Here is a 17,160-nt window from a genome sequence, read left to right on the forward strand (position 1 = left end):
TAGAGATTATGTGAAGAATGATTTATATATGAATAAACATTCTAATCTCTTGTATATAAATTATATTTTATTCAATTAAATATTTATGATATAGTTATCTTATTCATTGTATGATAAGTATAACAAAAGAAATTTGCAAAAGAATTGTGTGACAATTTCTTGATTAGAAAATCATTGATTTAAATCATATAAGTGTGTGGTTTAAAAAATGGTACCAACACGAATGTGGGGGCAAATATTTTTATTGATTATAACACAAAAATAATTGTGTATATTATGATAAATAAAAAGATAATTTATTGTTAGAGAAATATGTTCTCTATAAAAGATAAAGTTGCGCAACTTTACAAAAAAGAAAGAAAATAACAAGAAAATGTCTTGTTTATATTTGCTGAGTTGGTGTTCAAATCGATATTTTAGATTTGAGGATTTTGAAATCAAGAAACGTGTCATATTTTGACATTATTTTCATAAAACTTTGAAGAACCAATGTCTTCAAAAGGATTTTATGAAATAAATGAAAAGGAAAGTTTATAAAGTCTTGATATGACTTATAACAAATTTTATAATAATGATATGAAAATTTGATCATATTTTTATTAAAAAGTGGATGTGACAATTATATATATCATGAAGACAATGAAAATTATTTCATTACGTGTCTTTTGTATGATATTTTTATCGTTGAAAATTACGATAAAAATGATTAAATCCATAAAGGATATGAATTGCACTGAACGAAATATCATGTTGTTATCAAATGATATATTGATATTATTAAATGAAAGACTTTACGTCTTAAAGTGAATATGTTTACACTTAGAAGTGCAATCTACGTAGGGAAATCTTCTAAGTTATTTATGATGGATAGATTAAACGTTATAATCTATATTTTTGACTTATGTCGAAAAATAAAATATTTTTATGTAAAATATATAATCGTTTACACGAAGGCAGAATAGTTCAAAGACATTTTGTCTACTAGTTAGCCAAGTAAACAATATTTTCATAAAATTTTAAATGATAAGCATGTACGAATGACTATGCTTCTTATTAGAAGATGTTCCAAGGTTAACTAAGAATGTACCAACATAAATTTCTAATTATTATGATAGTAATTAGAAATTGGACAAGCTTAGAGTCAGTGACAAGTCTAGACATACACGTCTTAGACATAATGTCATTATACTATACTCTCTAATTGAGTTATCAAATTTGACTATGTAAGTCAAAGATAACATTGTGGATCCACTAATCAGATTATTGAATAGAGAGATAGTTTGAAGTCTTTTGAGACATTAGCCTACTATAAGTTGGTATGAAGGAAAACCCAACCTATGCAGACTGGAGATCCCAAGAACTAGGTTCAATGGGACAACCTAATTGTACTAACTTGGAAAGTTATTGTTGAGGATTAATCCTATAACAAAACAATATATATTTTGACGAGGATAAGTATATTGCTTTTAATGATTCTTTGTGAGCAAAGAGATCACCTATGTGAGGGAGAAGTGGGGCCGCTTCGAAAGAATTGCATGGCTCAATTCTAGACCCTCTCACAGAACCAGGCGCGTGTTCCATGGCCAAAACGGACACAACCATGAGAGCTTGACATGTATCAGGGAGAATTCTATGTGAAAGTGTGTAATCGTTTACACAAATGGCAGAATAGTTCAAGGACATCGAGTCTACTAATCGGCTAGTAAAGTTATATACTTTCATAAGGGAAGGTTCAAAGGGTTACACCTACCTATCCTATGTAGAATTCAACTGTTGAACCTTTCACCGGGTTAATCTTTAAATTTCCATTAATGTGGGGGATTGTTGGAATTTTTAAATTAATTCTATAAATTCTATTAATGAATGGAAATTAGAATATGGGTAATAAAATTAAATCAATTTCATGTGAAATTCAAATGTGAATTATAGGATGAAATTTGATCCAAATGTTTGAATTAATTAATTTAAATTAATTAATCAAAATGCCTTGATGACCAATTAACAAAATGTTGTTAATTTGTAGTGTGACTTACTTGAGTTTGTTATTATTATTAATTGTTATGATAATTTAATATTATTATTAACAGATTAAAAAACCATGTAACGTGAGTATTGCAAAATAAATGTCTTCATTAATTTTGGCAAACAATTATCCTTCATTAAGAAGAAATATTAAGGCAAATGAAGAGGCAAGCAATGCCAACCGTTGGATCAATTGATGATTTAATTAACAGTTTATTATTTCAACAATCTAAATAGGCATTCTATCCCACACCATTCGATGGACAAAAAACCACATCACTTCTTCATTTTCATTATTTCTCACTCTAGAATTCCAAAAGTCTTCTTCTTGTTTGTGAGTGTTCTTCGAGTTCCGTGTTCGATTTTTCCGTTGAAACCCGGTGATAGTTCAGGTACTTTATCAAGCTCGTTGTGTAGTGATTTCGGTGCTGAATCACTACTAGATTCGTTGTACCCTGGGAGACAGCCATCTGTGATAAGCTCTAGCACATGGGGAGACGGTGGAACTGTTTTAAGGGAAATGTGCTAAGCACATGCCTCGAATCAACAATTTTATCTGGTGATTTCGTTCTTTGTAACATTGTATTTATTTCATCTATTTGTAACACAATTTATATATATATTTCTGTTATTTCAAAACAAGATTTCTAACAATTAACATCAATGAAGTGAACGATTTTTTATTAGAAAAAAAACATTATTCTTAATATTTCTTTCTTATTTAATTTAATATAATATTTTTAACAATTAAAATTGACTACACGAGTTAACCAATCAAAACCAAACCAAGATGACTCAATAATAGATAAAGGGGGTATTTTGAATTTCGAAAACTCATCTCTTTGAATGATATCATAACCAAGCACATAAGATGGGCCGGTTGAACTAGTTTTCTATACAAGAATTGATCTCATAGTTTAGCACAGTTATTCCAGCTTGTTGCTTCCATCGGTGAATTCGAATTGATAGAGGAGTATGATGAAGTTTTTATTTGAGAATTTGTTTTGAAATTGAAATCTCACCCGATTGTTACAGTCGGACCAAAATCCGTATTTGCATAAATAATTTATTCTTTAACGATTGCAAACAATGATTCTTTCAATCGAAAAGTAAACCATAAATCCCTGTCATATATTATAAATGGAAAAGTTTCTTTTGGGTTATCTTGTGAATCATCAAAAAGATCAATAATGCAGTTATCCTTTTTAAAGTTTTGATTTTGTTGCAAAGCCAATTCCAAGAGAATAACGTTTGGCCAAGAACTATCCCATTAAAAGAAAAAAAAAAATTCTTGCCTTCTAAATTTGATAAATAGAAATTGCTACAAAATAAGTAAAACCAAAGTTTCCCAGATGTGGAAATCTAAAGTTGAAATCAAGTTCAAATTATTTGGGAATGAATGCGACTATAAAGACACAAACAAGAAGACGTTTACAACCATTTTTATCTATTTTTCACAGCAATTACACATCCAACCAATTTTATCGATCTTAAATTTTGCAGTTAGATGAAATGCTCCTCAGAGAATTCTCTAAATGAACGTTTTAAATTTATTATGAATTCTTAGTTTCCAAAAATGATTTCCACTCAAAATTTGATGAATATAGTGACTTAACCGAACTGTTTAACCCTATAAAAGGAATGAAAATAAATAACTTAACATATATTACTAGAAAAAGGAGCCAAATGAGTCAAAGTAAACAAAAAGGATAAGGAGTTATTCTCTCAATTGCAACCAGACATCATTGCATTTGGTCTGGTCCAAAATTCTCAACTAAAATAGGCTTACCACTCCCAAACCTAAGCTTGCTTTGAGAATTTTACAGGTTTTAATTCTGTATTTTTCTCGGATGTAATGTTTTTGGATCTAGCTTGCTTATATTTCTCCACCATTGAGTAAACCTGCAAACAGAGACAGACATAAACATTAGAAAACAATGATCCATCAAAAGCATTAAAATAGAGAATTGCAATACCTTTCTAACACCAGATGTTAATCCCATACATGAAAGCCTCTTTTTATCCACATATTTCCATATAATCTTTTCATCACCAAATAACGGTTTCTTCTCACCTTGCAATTTCAATACCAACAACTCCACGTACATCTTTAGACGAATATGACTAAAGACATGGACATATTCGCCAACATCTTCCCTCAAAACCACCTCACATCTTTTATTCACATCTATATCAAAACTCTTCTTCAGAAACACATCTGTTGCCACTCTCCGCTCCACCAACTTCGCTTCACCACCCAACAGTACAGATGGGAACTCCCAAAGCCCTGCCAGCAACCCTTCATCTGGTCTTTTCACAATTAAAAACTGCCCATCTGAATCATCTTGGTCTTCCAATAATATCTCTAGCACGCTGACAGCAGAGAATTCATGCCTTTGCTTGGTTTTTGCAACTTTTATCGGATAATCTGTGACCTTTTTAGATTCATTTTTCTTGGAGATGGATAGGGCATTACAGTGTGCTGATACAGGACAAACAGAGCAGCTTGGATTCAGTGGAGTGCATACTGTTGCACCAAGTTCCATAAGTGCTTGATTCAGATCTCCAGGCCTAGATGGGTCAACTAATTGTCCAGCCATTTTCCTACCAGTTACAGGAATATTCAAATAAATAAATAAAAAGTGATTTGCTGCATACAAACTAATCGCTAGGACTTTGACATGCATATAATCGAAACAGTTGAAAAAGAGCTCACCATAAATGCTTAACTATAGCAGAATCCTTAGGATTTGAAGAAATAGCCTTCAGTCTACAAATCACTCTTACAACGTTTCCATCTACTACTGGAACCACCTGAAATATCATGTATTTTTCTGGAAAAGATTAAGAAGCAATAAGAAGAAGATAGTCATTTATTTGGAAAAACAAAAGCTACCCACCTCCTTAAAAGCTATAGACGCAATTGCACCAGCAGTGTAATCACCTATTCCAGGGACCTTGAGAAGAGTTGAAACTGTCTTGGGGAAGACACCTCCCTTCTCAACAATCATTCTTGCTCCCTTTTAACAAAACAAACAATATGTTTCAGTCATAAACAATAATATAATGTACTTATATTCGGTCAGGATCTTCATAGAAGAAGAAGACATACCTCCAGCAAATAGCGTGCCCGCCTGTAATATCCCAAACCTGCCCACAGCTCATTCACCTCCTGTTGAATGAACATCAAGAAGAAGAAGAAAAACATCACAAGTCTAACTCAATGTGGAGGAATGAACTTTGATTACAAGAACCTCAATTGATGCGCGAGCAAGATGATGAATTGTGGGCCACTTCAGCATCCAACGATTGAAATAGTCTATTACAGTCTGAACTCTTGTCTGTTGAAGCATCACTTCTGAAACCCAAACCGCGTAAGCCTTCCTCTCACTGTCATACCCATCATCCTTATCGCCACTATCATAACCATTGCTGATTCTTCTCCACGGAAGGTCCCTCTTGTAGTTATCATACCATTCCAAAAGTAAAACCCTGATTTCCAGTCTCTTGGTACTCTTGAAATAGAAATCTTCTATGTCGACTTCTTCTTCTTCCCCCTTCTCCTTCTCCTCTCCCCTTTCATTTCTATTTGGTTTCACGCGAGTCAAACATCGGGGCTTCTTCTTCTTCTCGACGGGGGCAAGGGCGAGTGTGGTACGGGACGATACTGTCGTCCTCTTTCTAGTACTCCGACGAGGGGCAATGTCCATTAATATGAGCCTTGACGACAAATGCTTGGTGGGTACCGGAAAAGATGAGCAGCGATTAAATGATGCAAAAAAATCAAACCTTTCCCGCCTAGGGATGGGTTTAAAAATTTAAGACGGCCTCGAACGAAAGCGCCCGCAGCCACAAGTATTCATACCATTTGCTCATTACCGCAGCTAACGTTTTGTTTTCACTAAAAAATTGTTTTTTTATATGTATATGTTACGATACACGAATAAGAAAGCGTACCATCATCGGTCCTATAGAACAATTGGGTCAGCCTTATGTTCTATTTAATAATTCATCTTTTATCTTCTCTTATATTTTTCTTTAAAACCGAATTCTGTTATTTTGTAAATTATTATAACAAATTTGTAACCGACTCTTGGGTACTTCAGCCTCTTTAAATGCTGATGCCCACCCCACTTTTTGGGGCAATTAATTGAATATTTTGGAACTTGATGCTCTAAGTTATCTCTCGGCCCTCATCCCATTTTCTTGGACCGTTAGGTGTATTCTAGTGATATTCTCTTCTCACCCCGGTTTCTTCTCTCTTAATCTCGAATTCTTTCCTCACTCTATGTCCGCTGCGTTTGAGAATTGAATTCCGTCCCTGGTCCCTACAATCAAGAAATTGTTTCTTGAACTAAAGAACTCGAAAGGCTCGGTCATAGTTTAAAGCTTAACATATTGGTATCAAAGCTGGTCGATTCTCAACATGGTAGAAACTCGCCAGCAATCAGAAATGGATGCGCTCAAGGCCCTTATTGAAACATGTCCCAACAAACAGCTGCGATGCAAGCTGCCATAGACCGAAGATTTGATGCGGCTGAAGAAAGAATGGCAGCCTTTGAGAGCGGGGCATCTGGAAATGTGCAAGAACCCCTCCACAGACCCTATGAAGATAATTCTTGCCACGATCATTCCCCATTTAGGCCCCAGCACCCTGGCCAGAACCGCGACCAACACTATGCTCCTCCTACTCGGCTAACCAAGGTCGATTTTCTTCGGTTTGATGGGTCGGATGTCGAGGGCTGGCTAATATCTGCCGAACAATTTTTCAGGATGGATAAAACTAGGGATGCCACGAAAGTAGAAATTGCAACCATTCACTTTTCTGGCGAAGCAAGAATGTGGTATGGATCTTATCTATAGAATTGAGACCATATGGAGGCCCTATCTTGGGACGTGTTCAAGAGAGATCTTATGACGCAATTCGGACCCTCTATACACGACACTCCAATGAGACAGTTGATGAATCTGAAACAGGCTGGGTCGGTTCAAGATTATAATCTGCAATATATGTCGATCTCTCAAAAACTCTACAATATGCCAAAGGAATACGTCATAGATTGCTACTTGTCCGGTCTAAGGGAGGAAATTGCAAACTGTATCAGGTTGCGATTCCCGGATTCTCTAAACGAAGCCATGGCCATGGCTAAAGTCCAAGAAGCAACGTATCGGTCCTTAATGAGCAATGGGAATTTGTACAGCGCCGAGCCACCACTACTGCCCAATCCGAGCAACGTCAAACCAAGTTGGCAAAGCACGAACATAACCCCATACATCAAGCCGAGCTCATCATATGGGTCCTCTTCGAGTGCAAATCAGGGTCATATTAAGCAATTAGACCCGGTCTCAATGGATGAAAAGAGAAGGAAGGGCCTATGCTACACTTGCGATGAAAAATGGCAACCAAACCACATGTGTAAATCAAAGTTATTCATGGTCTCGGCCAATGATCAAGAAGTCGCCCCAAGTCTCCAAGAACCTGCTCCGGAGGTAGACTTTGATGATTCTCTTTTGCAGCCTGACGTAGTGGAAGAACTAGCTATATCCTTACATGCATTGACGGGTTCTAAAACCTTTCAAACACTCCAGATTCTTGGTAAAGTTGGGAACCTACCGGTCGTGATCCTAATTGATACAGGCAGCACTCATAACTTCATTAATAGCAGGATAATGAAGAACATTATCCATGACATACTTCCCACCCAAGTGCTCTCGGTCCGAGTGGCAGACGGCTCTAACATTCTATGCTCTAGTTTCTGCCAAGATCTGAAATGGTCTATGGAAGGTAAGCTTTATCAAGCAAATATGAAGGTATTGACAATGACAGGGTATGATATTGTGCTGGGAATCGAATGGTTGATTACTCTAGGCCCTTCAAAATGGGACTTTGAAAAATTAACACTCTCTTTTAAAAGGGAAGGGATAACCACGGTCTTGCAAGGCATACCCCATACACAAATCAATTTAATGAAGGGTGATCACCTAGAAGTTATTAAAGAAAGGCAATGTTGCTGCCATGATCCAAATAAGAAGTGAAAACAAAGCACAATTTTTTTCGCTCTTTACAAGGCCACCAGATGATATTCCTTAAGACCTTCAGCAAATGCTAGATGACTTCAGCCCAATATTCTAGCAACCTGAGGACTTACCACCCGCCAGGGAACAAGATCACCGCATCCCATTAAAGGAAGGCACGGAAGCTGTATGCATGCGTCCCTACCGATATCCCGCCCTGCAGAAGACAAAAATTGAATATTTGGTCAACGATATGCTCGACAGGGGAGTCATAAGAAGAAGCCACAGCTCTTTTGCTGCCCATGTGGTGTTGGTCCGAAAAAAAGACTTATCATGGAGAATGTATATTGATTATAGGCGGCTCAACTCAGCAACCATTAAGGATAAGTTTCATATTCCGGTCATTGAAGAGTTATTGGAAGAATTGCATGGGTCCGGGTTCTTTTCCAAGCTCGATTTGCGCTCAGGATTCCACCAGATAAGGATGCACCCAGGTGACTGCCATAAAACAGCATTCCGTACTCACGAAAGCCTGTATGAGTTTTTGGTGATACCCTTCGGCCTAACCAATGCACCGTCCTCCTTCCAAAGTTCAATGAACGCGACCCTAAAACTATTTTTAAGGAAGTTTGTGCTAGTATTTTTTGATGATATCCTAGTATACAGCCCGAGCTAGAAGGAACATATCCAGCACCTACCTAAGGTACTTTCAATATTGCAACATAACGAGTTATTCCTTAACAGGCTGAAATGTAATTTTGGGTGCAAGCAAATTTCCTATCTTGGCCATATCCTTGACGAGAATGGTGTAGCCACGGATCCAGCAAAGTTAGAAGCAATGAGCACATGGCCAGTTCCAGAATCTCCTAAGAAATTGAAAGGGTTCCTTGGTCTGACCGAATATTATAGAAGATTTATAAAAGACTACGGCTCCATAGCACGACCACTCACGGCCCTGTTGAAAAAAGGTCAGTTTGAATGGAATAAAGAAGTTGAAGATGCATTTCTATTGTTGAAGCAGTGTATGCTTTCCCCTCCGGTCCTGGCGCTTCCAAATTTCAATATTCCCTTTGTAATAGAGACCGATGCAAGCAGAGTTGGTATAGGGGCAGTTCTAATCCAAGAAGGTCGACCAATTTCATTCATAAACAAGGCGATTGAACCAGAAAAGTTACCATCATCCACATATGAAAAAGAGCTGATGGCCTTAACCTTTGCGGTGGACAAGTGGCGATCTTACCTTAGGTACAAGCAATTTATTATAAAGACCGATCATGAAGCTCTTAAATACTTGCTGGAACAAAGAGTTCAAACCCCGGCTCAAGAGAAATGGCTTTATAAATTGGTGGGATATGACTTTGTTGTTCAATATAAAAGGGAAAAAGAAAACTTGGTGGCAGATGCTTTGTCTAGGCGGGTAGCAGGTGTCCAATGTGCAGGAATTTCGGTCTATCACACTGCTGTCCAAAAACAAATTCAGGAAAGCTATGAAGAAGATCCCAACTTAACCAAAGTCATTCGTGAAATTCTTGCTAATGTTGATTCTCACCCAGAATGCTCATACGACCACGGGTTATTGAGGAAAAGGGACCGGCTGGTGGTGGGAAAGAATAACGACCTCAGAAATACCTTAATTGCAGCCATGCACTTGGGAGCAGAAGGGGGGCATTCGGGGACTCTAGTCACCCAGAAGAAAATGCAACTTGTTTACTATTGGTCAGGAATGCTTAAAGATATTAGGGAATTTGTCCGGACCTGTGAAGTTTGCCAAAAAAATAAACCTGATAACTCAGCATATAGGGGTCTGCTTCAGCCGTTAGCAATTCCCAATCGATTCTGGGAATCGGTCTCCATGGATTTCATTGAAAGCTTGCCTAAGTCAAAAGGTAAAAGTGTTATATTTGTGGTAGTTGACAGACTATCGAAGATGACCCACTTTATGAGTCTGCAACACCCCTTTTCTGCCCGGACAGTAGCTGAATTATTTGTGGACAACGTTTCCAAGCTCCACGAAATGCCAACAACCATCATCAGTGATCGGGGCAAAGTGTTCTTAAGCACCTTTTGGCAGGAATTTTTAAGTATACAAGGAGTAAAACAAGCTTTATCTTCAGCCTATCACCCCCAGACGGATGGCCAGACCGAGATAGTCAACAAATGTTTGGTCACTTATCTACGCTGCATGGCTGGCCAAACACCGAAAGATTGGGTACATTAGTTGCCTTTGGCTGAATGGTGGTATAACACTAATTTTCATACAGTAATACAAACAACTCCTTTCGAAGCCATATATGGATACCCCCGATCCACACACCGTATGTAGCAGGTGACTCGAGAGTGGAAGAGGTGGATGTATCGCTAACGGCCAGGGAAGCCTCACTCCAACTCATAAAATTCCATTTGAAAAGAGCCCAGAATCGTATGAAGCAGCAGGACAAGAAGAGAAAATATGTCACGTTGCAAGTGGGTAGTTGGGCATTGGTGAAGTTACAGCCATATAGACAACGTTCGGTCCAGAAGTTATTCCACAAGCTCTCACCAAAGTATTTTGGGCCATTTGAAGTGTTGGAAAGGATTGGGGAAGTTGCTTACAAGCTGGAACTCGAGGCCGACAACAGAATACACAATGTCTTCCATGTCTCGCAATTAAAATCATTCAAAGGTACCCCTGCTGCTGTTGAAAATATTCCCCAACTTAGCACACAACCAAACAGGACCGGGAAAATTGTGGGTGAACAAAATATAATGGTGCAAGGAAAAATGAAAAAACAGCTACTAATCAATTGGGATGGAGCCCAAACAGAAGACCAAACTTGGGAAGATGCAAAAGTTATAAGTATTCAATGCCCAGAGATGCTAGCAGCAAGGAGGCAAACAAGACAACACTCTCTTCGTCGGGGTCGACGAACTTCTGATGGGGGAGATGATGTTACGATCCACGAATAAGAAAGCGCACCCTCCTCGGTCCTATGGAACAATTGGGCCAGCCTTATGTTCTGTTTAATAATTCATCTTTTATCATCTCTTATATTTCTTTAAAACCGAGTTCTGTTATTTTGTAAATTGTTATAACAAATTTGTAACCGACTCTTGGGTACTTCAGCCTCTTTAAATGCTGATGCGCATCCCACTTTTTGGGGCTATGAATTGAATATTTTGAAACTTGGTGCTCTAAGTTATCTCTCGGCCCTCATCCCCTTTTCTTGGACCGTTAGGTGTATTCTAGTGGTATTCTCTTCTCACCCCAGTTTATTCTCTCTTAACCTCGAATTCTTTCCTCACTCTATGTCCGTTGCGTTTGAGAATTGAATTCCGTCCCTGGTCCCTACAATCAAGAACTTGTTTCTTGAACTAAAGAACTCGAAAGGCTCGGTCATAGTTTAAAGCTTAACAGTATGTTGAACATTCAACTTTTTGTTTGTCATATGTTAAAAAAGATCATCTATCTTAGACAGAGGTACAAAAATCCAGACCAGAAAGAAGAGATGCTTTGAATGAGTTTTTGTTGGGTTATTTTTCACACACTTTTACTATCTTGGTAGAAATATAGAAAATCTAAAGTTTGTTTCATCCTTTAAAAAAAACATTGAATTGACTGTAGTAATCATGTAAACAAGTTAATCCCAACTATAGGTGGTTTTTACAAAGTTCAAAGTAGAATCAATTTTGCATCATCACACACTAGACTGGATCATTTAGCATATCAGGATTAAAATGTTGGCAGATTCTTCATAGAATTGTGAGACGCTCTTTTCTTTCGGCTTTGGAAGATTCTTAGTAATCATTTCTTGGACTTGGGTGGCTTGAAAATGTTCTCCTTGAAGTACTTCAGCTCAGCTATGCTTTCTTTGATATCATCCAGCGCTCGATGCTTGTTCTTCTTTTGTGGAGCCTTTTTATTCTCTGACAATTTTCATTCATTGTAAAATTACATGATCATCAAAGTCAACAAAAGCAAAAGATGGTAATATTAAACAATTGAGAATAGTCACCTTTAGGATACCATCGAACGCAAAGAGCCTTCACACTGCTAACATCGACAAGAACATGAGAGACAAGACTGGCCAACTCTGGCATGTATTTCTGCCAACAAAATAAAGCTTATTTAAAACTAAACTAATCATAATTTACTTTGACCATTACATATTGGAAGTTAAGTACTCTATTGAACTTAACTAACAAATGTGTTCAACTGTTCATAGTATATAAGAAGCAATACAAGAAATCAGACCTTCAGAAATATATAGTCGGTGTACACAGAATTTCCAGCAAGAAGCGGCGTATATGAACCAACATGTTCCTTCACAAATTCAATTACCTACAATAACAACAGCAATTGAAACTTTTTTCCTTAAGAAAATTTATTGACTAATTTGATCTCTTTTTTCCTTCATAGAATTTTCAAGATCCTAAGAATGACAAGACAAGCTCACCCGCATTTCAGCTTCTTTCTCACTAACTTTACTTTGTAGCACCTTCTCTGTTAATCCTGTATTAATGATCACATGATCCAAAAATTAGATAAAATAAAATAGCGAGAGCAAACACAAAAGGTTGTCTGACATTACCGCTCGCTGCATGATGAGTCTGACACCATTCTCCCATTCCATCCAGACACTCCTTACTTTGAAAGATAACCAAATGTGGACCCTAAATGAAAAGGAACAATGTTTTTCAACAACTTATGTTCACTGAGTCACTGATTTTTTTTTCCATTCAGGAAAGACTTATCTCCTTCAAGAGAATCAAGGACTTGCACAGCATGTGTGAAAATGAAATAGAACAATAGGCACCACAATGCTAGAAATCTTAAATTATTCTGAGAGTTGACAAAGGGGGAATTACCTCAATCATTTTTGTCAGATTCCCATCCGTGACTATACAAGCAATCTCCAGTATTTTATCCACTTCAACATCGAGACCTGCCAGTGTTACAAACATTGAAGTCTATTACAAACCCATCAATTGAAGTAAATCCTATAAACTTTACGTGCTCCAAAGAAGGCCATTAAATAAGAAATTCGTCAAACTGACTTTCGACTCTTTCCAAAAGAAATTAATGCAATTAATCTTTAGCTTATTCTGGAACTAGATGAAGTTATATTTCTCAATGACTTTCAATTCGACATGGACTGACAAAACATTTCAAGTCCTTGTTTTCAAATATCACACAAAAAATATGCTACTGTTTAATAGATGCACAATAGGCAGTTTTTACAATCCTGAATGGAAGAGTAGCTTAAATTGATAACAGGAGTAATTCTGGCATCCCATCATACCAACATCATGCAACTCTAGTAAGAAAAAAAATACAAAGAGTAAATTCGGCTTGAGATAGCCTGACATGACTCTCAGAATTGTTAGAACGGACTAAGACCATAATAAAGATATATGATTAAGCTGATCTTTAAGACCAAACATAGATTTATGGTCAAGAAATTAGGTTAGCATGCTTGTTGATGACGATTGACATGTTTTGACAGGTAAATTTCTTCTGCAACCATTTCCTGAAAATTATGTCACTCCCGGTTTATTGTGAAGCAGTTCCAAAGGACTGAAAGGGTTGTAGCAAGCAATCCAAAGGAACTACAATTTCAACAGATTCGGAAATTGCAGCAAGCAAATACAGACAACAGGTTGAGCTATATGTTAAAATCCTAATAACTAGTAGAATAAACTTGCCACTCTTTGTCTCAACTCCCAAAATTAAAAAGGTGATTATTTTGTGTAATTAACTGGTTCTCCATTTTCTGTTCAAGGAACTTATAGTCATCATCATATGACACCATATGATGATTCCAGTAGAAATTTGAAGTTTCTAGTTTAAAATGTATGTTTAAAAATTATCCACTAATATCTACTCATAGTATAAGACATTAAGAAAAGAACTGGAAAGGTGAGAGATAATTTTGATGTCACAAAAGATGGAATACAATGAAAGTTAATACAAAAGGTTTTTGGAATTATAAGTAGTCACTAGTCACCAACGATCTTCAATGACTTGAAGAATCAAAGTGGAACACGTCAACCATTAAGCATACTTATCATTCTACAAATTGCCCGTGTGATGAGACCAAAATTGAACATGGTAAAAAGATTGCTCTAGATTAAGAGTTCAAACAGCACCATTTGGTGGAACAAATTATCACCTGTCATCTCCAGATCAATCCATACAAGGGGCATCTTGTAATGCGAACTTGGGACTTCTAAGCTACTTTCCGCCCCGTTCTCCTTCTCTGAAGTGATTGTGTCAGAAGTGTTGTCAATTTTATTCTTGCCCTTTCCCTTACCTGCAACCAAAACATATTCCCTTTCATTTCGATATTGATTAATGGGATGTGATGTGATGATATGAACTAGAGAAACTATATTAAGGTATCCATATCAAACTGACCTTCCCTCCTTGTTTTTCCATGATTAACTGCAACTTTAGAAGTTGATGGTTCTTTATCGGGAACATCCAATTCAAGAAGAGAAAATGCATTCGCTAGCTGACTCATTTTCAACCTTAAACATTCAGTTCCTTTCGGAACCTGATTAATGAGAAAACGCCGCATAAGAATAAATGTTCACAAGCAATACAATGACCCCGTAAAAAGATATTAAATAGTGTATTCAACTTCTCCAAGATTCAAACTTGACATTTTGACCCAGAAAAAAAAGGAACTTGATATTCCCTTGAATCGATGAAGAAAGGAAAACCCAATTGGTTCTATAACAAGTAATCGAAAAGCAGATGCAAGAACTTAGCAGAGTAGTAAAGAGAATCAGTTGAGCATGGATTTAAATATACAGAAATGTATAGTTGTGAGTGCCTCCATAAGAATAATGGAATGGAAGCATACCAGATTACAGCGATTCGGGAACGACGAAGACAGCCCTCGATTCTCGTCGGCTGTTCCCTAATCGGTGTAAGTAGAGAAGGGGTTTAGTGGAGACCGGAGAGATTCAGAAGTCGAAGAATTGAGTTCTTTTTTCTTGTTCTTAATAATACCTACTTGGGGCTCGGTTTTTTTCTATTTACCTGATTTGAACTCTAAATTTAAATTTCTCCATTTAAGGTTCCAACTTTCAAATTGTGTACTAAAAATGTGACACGACCAGAAACAAAACAAATACATTTGAATTATATTGTTTTTTTTTATGCAGATATATATGTATGACTTTGCTAAGAAAAGTGGTTGGATATTGCAGTTACAATTTATAATTTTCATATTATTCTTTTTTCATGGCAAAATTTAATTGTATGTATTTATTTATTTTAACATTGAATAATTAAAGTACTATTTTTTTTTATTTCAAATAACCATCTAAACCTACAACTATGTGCAATTAGGTAATAGTATTAAAGGGTTTTCTATTTCTAGATATTTTATCATGAAATTATAAAATATATATATATTAGGAGTGAACAACTTTAAAATAAAATTATTTTTTGAATAAATATATAAATCAAGACAAAATTAATTACAATTATCCTTCCATCCCTAAGTAGTGTGATATACTTTCTTATGTATATATTTATTACATGTTTAATGAACTGCAAATCCAAACAAAAATAACTAACCAATATATTAATTAGAACTTGTTTATATATTTTTATTACACATATATTATATCTTAGTTTTTATTGGGAATTATATTTGGATTTTAGACATTTTTTTATTAGTATATGAAGTAAAATTAAACAATAATTAATTTAACAAACTATTTAAAATTTAAAACAAAAATCAAGAAAATTAAAAAAATCCCTTATAACTAAAATAAAACTAAAAAATTTATTAATTAAATATATTCTTCTCTCACATTCTTTTAATTAATTAATTAACTCTCTAATTTTTATTAAATTCAACACATCTTCCTTCCATTTTAAACATAAAAAGATGAGAGAAATGTTTTAGCGAAAAAATTTAAAAGAGAATAACGTGTTTCTCTATTTTCTTTTCTCACTCTTTATCCGTTTTTCAGGCAACGAGTGATGTGTGACACGTTATTCTCGCTCTCAAATTCTCTCTCTTATCCTATCGCTCTTCTAAAAATATTTATCATAAATATAATTTTAATAAAAGAAAAAATAGATCGTCTTTTCACAAATGAAAATCCATATAATAGAAGAAGACACAATGGTTAGTGTTCATCCTATCACAATATCATGGATTTGCTATAAAATGAAAAATTCAAATTGCCATTGCCTATAATCTCAAAGGATAAGTTGAAATTCCAGCAAAATAAAAATATAAAAATGTCCCAAATAGATAGTTCAAGAAATCAGATCAACCACAATTGCGCGCAATCAACGTGTATCTTGAAATTTCCCCGAAAGAACATTGGATTGGTGAACATGAGATTCTTATTTCCTTGTCAGCCAGAGCATGTTATGATTTCCTGAAAAAAAAAATTATGCACAACATGTTTTGAAAATTAATTTGTAGTCAAACCCAGATATGTTGAAACAATGAATCAGTCTCCTCCAACAAATCTGGCCAAAAGAAACGTCAATTCCAATAGCACTTCGATTGGTTGATTAATTAATTAATAGAAGGAATGAGAAGAATATATAAATATTTAATTAGTAAATATATAAATTTATGTTTAAATGCATTTTACTAATAAAATAAATTATTAGGGGTGAAAAATTGGAGAATAAATTATTAATCACAATATAGTTGACTGAAAAAATAAAATAGTTTATTTCTCTTATTTCTTTTTTCTTTCTCATTTTCTTCTCTATCACTCCTCTTATTAATAAGATAGAAAGTCAATGTTTCCTCCCACTCGTTGCTCAGAGCGACTTGAGCATTGTACAAGTATTTAAGACTCCTTCCAGCCATGGCCAATATTATCATAGTTGACAAGGCTATCAGTGCCTATCGGTGAGAACTGGGCTTGGTTTGATAAGAAGTGCCCGCCCATTTTGTCTCATTGCTGGCCCGCTCTTCATAATAAATGGACCGTCAACCCTCGGGGATCATAGTGGCCTCAAGGCGCTCACTACTTTGACTCTCTTATACTATTAAAAACTCCACATAACTTTATTGATTCCATTACAATTTATCCTTTTGGAGCCGACGTAACAAACTACAAGCCTCCCCAACAAAGCCAACAAAAAAACATTTTCAATTA

The 17,160-nt window shown here is 35.8% G+C and overlaps 2 protein-coding genes across 3 annotated transcripts; both read right to left on the bottom strand.

Annotated features, from left to right (window-relative positions):
• Positions 1-3,645: 3,645 nt before the first annotated feature.
• LOC124921146 (adenine DNA glycosylase) lies at positions 3,646-5,880 on the bottom strand. Its single transcript, XM_047461764.1, has 6 exons — positions 5,277-5,880; positions 5,135-5,194; positions 4,923-5,042; positions 4,739-4,836; positions 3,999-4,626; positions 3,646-3,924 (listed from the first exon to the last, which is right to left on the bottom strand). The coding sequence occupies exons 1-6, from the start codon at positions 5,730-5,732 to the stop codon at positions 3,823-3,825; spliced, it is 1,464 nt and encodes a 487-aa protein (XP_047317720.1). The 5' UTR covers positions 5,733-5,880; the 3' UTR covers positions 3,646-3,822.
• Positions 5,881-11,568: 5,688 nt separating this feature from the next.
• On the bottom strand, positions 11,569-15,007 carry LOC124920901 (oligoribonuclease). Of its 2 annotated transcripts, none has more exons than XM_047461481.1 (9): positions 14,883-15,007; positions 14,432-14,560; positions 14,187-14,327; positions 12,883-12,959; positions 12,606-12,687; positions 12,471-12,526; positions 12,269-12,355; positions 12,030-12,120; positions 11,569-11,940 (listed from the first exon to the last, which is right to left on the bottom strand). In XM_047461481.1, the coding sequence occupies exons 2-9, from the start codon at positions 14,535-14,537 to the stop codon at positions 11,819-11,821; spliced, it is 762 nt and encodes a 253-aa protein (XP_047317437.1). In that variant the 5' UTR covers positions 14,538-14,560; positions 14,883-15,007; the 3' UTR covers positions 11,569-11,818. The 2 variants fall into 2 exon arrangements, with proteins under 2 accessions (XP_047317437.1, XP_047317436.1); XM_047461480.1 differs by having other exon boundaries at positions 14,432-14,570.
• Positions 15,008-17,160: the final 2,153 nt, after the last annotated feature.

Source organism: Impatiens glandulifera, chromosome 1 (assembly GCF_907164915.1).
Source record: "Impatiens glandulifera chromosome 1, dImpGla2.1, whole genome shotgun sequence".
NCBI lineage: Eukaryota > Viridiplantae > Streptophyta > Magnoliopsida > Ericales > Balsaminaceae > Impatiens > Impatiens glandulifera.

Excerpts from the sequence above, each read along its gene's own strand:
- LOC124921146 (XM_047461764.1), bottom strand. The coding sequence starts at position 5,732 with ATGGACATTGCCCCTCGTCGGAGTACTAGAAAGAGGACGACAGTATCG. Across the intron at positions 5,043-5,134 it reads GGGCACGCTATTTGCTGGAG|GGAGCAAGAATGATTGTTGA; the intron begins GTATGTCTTCTT and ends TTTTGTTAAAAG. Across the intron at positions 4,627-4,738 it reads GCTATAGTTAAGCATTTATG|GAAAATGGCTGGACAATTAG; the intron begins GTGAGCTCTTTT and ends TGTAACTGGTAG.
- LOC124920901 (XM_047461481.1), bottom strand. The coding sequence starts at position 14,537 with ATGAGTCAGCTAGCGAATGCATTTTCTCTTCTTGAATTGGATGTTCCC. Across the intron at positions 12,527-12,605 it reads GACTCATCATGCAGCGAGCG|GATTAACAGAGAAGGTGCTA; the intron begins GTAATGTCAGAC and ends TCATTAATACAG. Across the intron at positions 11,941-12,029 it reads CGTTCGATGGTATCCTAAAG|AGAATAAAAAGGCTCCACAA; the intron begins GTGACTATTCTC and ends GAAAATTGTCAG.